Raw genomic sequence first — 6,124 nt, forward strand, 5'->3', positions numbered from 1 at the left:
GAGAGAGAGAGAGAGAGAGAGAGAGAGAGAGAGAGAGTTGTCTTGGAAGTCAGGAAGACCTGTGTTCAAGATCTGGGATCAAGTCCTGTGTCTGATGTAGTGGCTTCATTACCCTGGGCATTCACTTCACATGACTGTACCCCAGACAACTCTTAGATTCTTAAGTTTCAGAAAAGGTACTGACCTGAATTGGTAGAGGGAATTTCCTCACCTGAAAATACCCAGTCATCAACCCTATTAAGAAAAAAATCAAAGTCTTCCTACTCCTTTGCTACTTTGTAATTTGCCTAGAAGAGAAGAGTGATTAGAAAGGACCCACTAGTTTGGAACCTTGCTACAGCTGGATTAAATGAGTTTGTTTGTGTTGAGTTACCAGTAGCAACAGACTTTTCGTCAATTTTTCTGACTGTAACTGACTCAAATTTAGCCAAGAAGTGACTTTACTATGTGTGGGTGTGAATAATAACGTTAAAAAAAAGACGATCTGCAGGAAAACTATTATCTATTCCATCTGAAACTGTGTTCCCGGCCTTTCAACGGGTGATTGTTTGAGTTTGTTTTTATGAGCTTGCAGGTATAGACAATAATAAAAAAAAAGTCTTTTATCTAGGAAGAGCGGTTGGCTTTGCTGGGGAAATGGATAATCATGTGCAGCCTCACCCCTCTGCCTGAGTTTGCTTCCTGACTGGCTTATTCAAGCATCACCTGGGGCCAATTCACAGGTTTCCCCATCTCCTTCCTCAAGGTCTGAGTGAGCCAGACTATATTAACTGGTTTCTTCTTTTGTTTTAGAGCGATCGACTTTTGATCAAGGGTGGCAAGATCGTGAATGATGACCAGTCCTTCTATGCAGATATTTATATGGAAGATGGGTTGATAAAGTAAGTATGTTTTTTTTTAACCAATGATAGCTTTCATTTTTATTTCATTTATTTTTTTTACAAATTTTATTTTTTTTACATAAGAATCATTTCTGAATATTTCTTTGCTGTTTACCAACCAACAAAAAAACACAGTTAAGCAGAAGTCACTGTTACAGTGACAATGTTTGTGACATCCTTCCCAAGAGTTGTTTAGAACTGTTTATCTTTGGTCAAACCATTTATCATGTGATGACCAAAAGTAGCTGAGCCTCCCCAGGCTGGCCCTCAGACCACAGACACTCTACTCAAAGGCTTTCCAGCTCAGTTGGTCTGTTAGGGACTAGACTAGCCTTTAGGAACCCACCTCCATGCCAAGATGCAACATCCCAGGAAGACTTTAGAGGAGGGAATCCAGGAATAAAATATCAGATTATATTGAGAACAATGAACAACCTGAGGCCTGTTTTAAAACACCTTTTGACAAGTAACATACAATGAATTTGAAAAATTCTGTTTTGGAAGGTTTAGAATTCAAAGTTAAATGAATAGTTTGCTTTTTCTTCCTCTTAGAGAGTAGTCCCAACCAGGGCAAGCTGGAAGACAATCTAGGTCCTGGGGGAGGTGGGGCTCACCAGAGTGGGGAGCTTTTTGTGACTATTTAGCAAACCCCAGTTCTCTCCTTATGGAACTGGGGTATGAGAACTCCCAGGTAGTTAAGTATTCTTAATTTGGTTGAAAGTGTGCCTTTATATCTTATTCAAATACTCAACCTATGGTATGTTAAGTGTCCAAAAGACTCCCTTGGAATGTGGTGCTTTGGGGGTGATTTGCTCCTTTGGGGGTTGTAAGTCTGGAATGCAACTGATTGGGTTGGGTCAGCACATCTATTTTCTTAATCAGGGATCGAAGGAGGAGGACATCTAACTGATTACAATGAGACACTGGAAATAATCTTTGCTAATGTCCACTTTGGGGGTCTCATCCTTGATTTGGCAAGGAGCCTGGAAGACTACCCTTATGTTGGCTGTGTGCACCTGGCAGTGTGTTACAGAAGCAGATGCAGCAGCGGTACCGTCAGGGTACTTGTGGCTAGAGGGAGAGTTTGGTCCATGGCAGGACAGAGAACTTGTCTGTATCATCTTACCCTCCTCTACCCCTTCTGGTACCCTGAGTAGTTCATGTGACCCTGGAGAAGCAGCACATCTGTCTGACTAGAGACAAACATTCCAGCAGATGGTGTCCTCTTAGTACCCAGCACTCACTGAGCACCGGCAGGGTAACAGAACGTTGCCAGGGATGGAGTCTCTCATTCTGACTTACCAAGGAGAAGTTGGGCTAGTCAATAAATATTTATTAAGCACCTGCTATGTGCCAGGTACTGTGTTAAGCACTGGGTTGGAAGCTGGTTGTCACATTTCCATCACAACCTCCATTTTGAGGTTCATGCAGGCCACCTGTTCCAGACCTTGCCCCAGCCCACCCGAGTGCTTTGGTGTTTGCTTTCTGAACTTTTGTGGCTTCCCAGAGCCAGCATTACAGTAGGGGGGCCATGCCCAGCAGGGTGCTGCCTTTGTTTCTGTCACTGGCTGGCTTGGCAGCATCACCACCTGCTCCTTGTCTCAGTTTTCTCCCCTGTTTTGCAAAGGGGTGCAGGGAGGAGGAACTGAACAAGGCCTGTTGAATGAAGTTGAGGCCCAGCACAGCTCTGAGGTGGTATGGGCAAAGCTTGGTTTTGGGGGGATGTCCGGATCTGGAATTTCACTGCTGTGGGAGAGCTGGTAGGGAAGCTCCCTTCGCTCTGGTCTGGATGAATGAGTAAATGAAAAAGCATTTCTTAAACTCTCACCCTGGGCAAAGAACTGTGATCTTGGAGAGTTATCAGTGACTTGTCCAGGGTCATACAGCCAGTATGTGTCAAAGGCAGCAGCACTTCAAACTCAGGTCTTCTTGGATCTGAGGCCAGCTTTCTATCTGCTGCCTCCCTGCCTCTTCAGTGTAGGAGATCCTGGGATTATCGGCAGAGAGCTGGAAGGCCTTAGAAACCAGCTGGCCCAACCTCCAGATTTTACAAATGGGATAACCGAGGCCAAAAAGGAAAAATGCCTTGCCAAGATCACATAGGTAGCAAATGGTAGGGCTTGGATTTGAACCCACTGATAGCAGTGACATTATTCATAAATTCCCAGTAGCCTTGTTACACACACACACACACACACACATACACACACACAGACACACATAAAAGTAAAAACCATATATTATTTATGTTTATGAATATGTTTATATATTATATATTTATATAAACACATATAAATAACACATAACAATTTTATATAATATATAAATACGTATACCTATATTTATACATGTGTATAATTTTATATGTGTATATATATCAGCATTTGGATCTTTATATGTCTGTATATCCCTATCTATCTGTCTCTCTATCTATCTATCTGGGAGTCAGTCCATGATTCGAATCTCCTCAGTAAGAGGGAATGACTAGATGACTCACTGGGTAGAGCGCTGGGTTTAAAGTTAGGAAGACCTAAATTCAGATCTGGCCCCAGACATCGTCTAGCTGTGTGATTCTGGACAAGTCACTTAACCTCTGTTTGCCTCAGTTTCCTCATCTGTAAAATGGAGATGATAATAGCACCTTCCTCCCAGGGTTAAAGGAGATAATGTCTATAAGGTGTTTAGCACAGTGCCTGGCTCATACTAGGAGTTATATACGAATGTTAGCTATTCGTATTTCTATTCTTATTAAGATGAGGTCCTTTATTGATTCTGTTATAACTCCCTCCCTTCAGATGGCTTCTCTGAGGCCTTCTGCATTTTAGTGATATTTTGATGTTACTGATATTTAATTTAATCTTTCAAGAGCTCGGTGATTCCATCAGTGTGGATACTCTGTCCTTGGGTGTTCGCAGTCACCTTAGTAAATAGTTTTTTTAAGTTTTGCTATGGCCCCAGAATTAGTTACCCAGAGAGCTAGTGCTCAGCCTCCTGGGGACGATGGTAATCTCAACATGGTCACCTACAGAGGGTGAGGCATCTTCTTAGGAATGAAAGTAAATAATTTAGGAAGATGAATTCAGAATTCCCCCAGCCCCTATCCTGGTCCCCAGGAGGGTGCCCTAGAGAAGGTGTTGCAGGAGAGCTGGGCCACCTGATTTGATTAACAGTTGTATTTGTGACTCTATAACAAGCCTCTTCACTGACCCAGCCCTGTTTAATCCAGGCAAATAGGCGAGAACCTGATTGTGCCAGGAGGGGTGAAAACCATCGAGGCCCATTCCAGGATGGTGGTGCCCGGTGGCATCGATGTGCACACCCGTTTCCAGATGCCAGACCAGGGGATGACGTCTGCCGATGACTTCTTCCAAGGGACCAAGGCCTCCCTGGCAGGAGGAACCACAATGATCAGTAAGACGAGTCTTTGTTTTAGTTTCAAGCTGACCTTTAACATGCAAGTGTCATTCTGGTCTGGGGATAAATCGCCATTGTCTGGGGTGCCTTTCTAACCAGCTGGGAGTTGGCTTTTGTTCTCGTCGATGCCACCAAGGAAGAGGGGGGTGGGTGGGATCTTGTCCCCAAGGGGCGTGTCACTGAATGGTGCATTTTCTGGCGGTGGGTGGGTTTTCCCTGTGGCCAAGGAGGATGTCTCTGGTTTTCGGGTGAATTTGTGTAGTGAGACAGGGCCTTTTGTCAAAGTTTTGGAGGCAAGAGATTTGTTTCCCTCAAACAAAAATGTGAGTCAGCTGGGATTATTTTCAGAACAAGGCAGTCATTCTTTGCATGATCCTCTGATCCTTGATTCTTAAAAAAAAACATTCTAAATTGTCAGTAGCTTTGTCATTAAATATAGCATCTTGATACCTGCCTCCTCTTATCCCCTTGGTAGCATAGCATTCTGGGAATGAGGATGGGAGACAGTCATATTGGACAAGGGGTGTGGAATGGGACTCGAGTTCTTATTTCTCCACTGACCTTGGAAGTAATGAGAAGCATTTTCTGGACTGGGTTAGAAATGAGTTGAAGCAAGGGCCTTTCTGAGGGCTGGAGTGGGGCAGGACTGCATATAGGCCTTCAGGAGAAGTAGAAGACAGTCCTTTGGGTAGGAAGGTGTTTCTATTGACCTCCCATGTCATTAATTGGGCATTTCTTTTTGCCTCCCTCTATCCTATAAAGGGGAGAGGTCATCCGTTCACATGGCCCCTTTCTGGATCAACATAATCCCAGAGATGGAGGACAATTGGCTGCTAACTGGGCCACATCGGGGAAGAACCCATTGTGTTAATCTTACTAGGATAGTGTAGCACAGAGGCTGGCAGACTATACAGGCCATCCGCTCTAGTTTGCAGATTCCCGGTATAGTGGATAGAGTGTTGGCGCTGGCATCAGGAAAATGAGATAAACCCTGTCTCAGACCTGTACTAGCTCTGTGATGCTGGGCAAACCCCTTAACTTCTGTGAACCTCAGTTTCCCTATTTGTAAAATGAGGATAATGATCCCTGCAGCATCTACTTATGGAGTAGTTGGAAGGCCTCGATGGAAAAATGTCTCTCACGATGGTCTTCATGGGGTTGTTAGTTTTGTTGTTAGCCCCATGCCATAACCAGTGCCTCATCCACATGAGTGGAGCAGACGCGGATGTGAGGACATTAACAAGGAGAGAGGAGAGAAAGCAAATACTAAGTCTAAAGCATTTTTTCACATCTAACGATCCAAGGGTAAGGGTGAAACTGTAGAACCATTGGATGCCTCAGCTGGAAAGGGGTTTAGAACGTAGGCCATCAGGATTGGAGGGGCCTCACAGTATGGAACGTCAGAGCTGGAAGGAACTTTAGAATATAGAACACCACAGCTGCAGGGTTCTTAGAACATAGACCATCAGAGCTGGGAAGGACCTTAGAACATAGAGCACCAGAGCTAGATGACACCTTAGAACATGGACTATAGAATGCCAGAACTGAGGAGTCCTTAGAACACCGAAGATCAGAACAGGAAGGTACCTTAAAACAAAGAACATAGAATGTCAGATTTGGGAAGGGCTTTAGAACATAGAACACCAGATCTGTGGAGTCCTTAGAACATAGAAGATCAGAACAGGAAGGGACCTTAGAGCAAAGAACATAGAACATCAGAGTTGAGAAGGGCCTTAGAACATAGAACATAGAACATCAGATCTGTGGAGTCCTTAGAACATAGAAGATCAGAACAGGAAGGGACCTTAGAACAAAGAACATAGAACATC

At 44.0% G+C, this 6,124-nt stretch overlaps 1 protein-coding gene across 1 annotated transcript in view; it reads left to right on the plus strand.

Annotated features, from left to right (window-relative positions):
• The window catches only part of LOC114026269 (dihydropyrimidinase-related protein 2), a 104,881-nt gene that overhangs the window by 4,163 nt on the left and 94,594 nt on the right, over positions 1–6,124 (plus strand). The window contains exons 2-3 of the mRNA XM_027839937.1: positions 793–881; positions 4,108–4,292. Coding sequence (XP_027695738.1) covers positions 793–881; positions 4,108–4,292 — 274 coding nt within the window. The remainder of the gene's footprint in view (positions 1–792; positions 882–4,107; positions 4,293–6,124) is intronic.

The sequence above is a fragment of the Vombatus ursinus genome, unplaced genomic scaffold, assembly GCF_900497805.2.
Source record: "Vombatus ursinus unplaced genomic scaffold, bare-nosed wombat genome assembly UNPS02014837.1, whole genome shotgun sequence".
NCBI lineage: Eukaryota > Metazoa > Chordata > Mammalia > Diprotodontia > Vombatidae > Vombatus > Vombatus ursinus.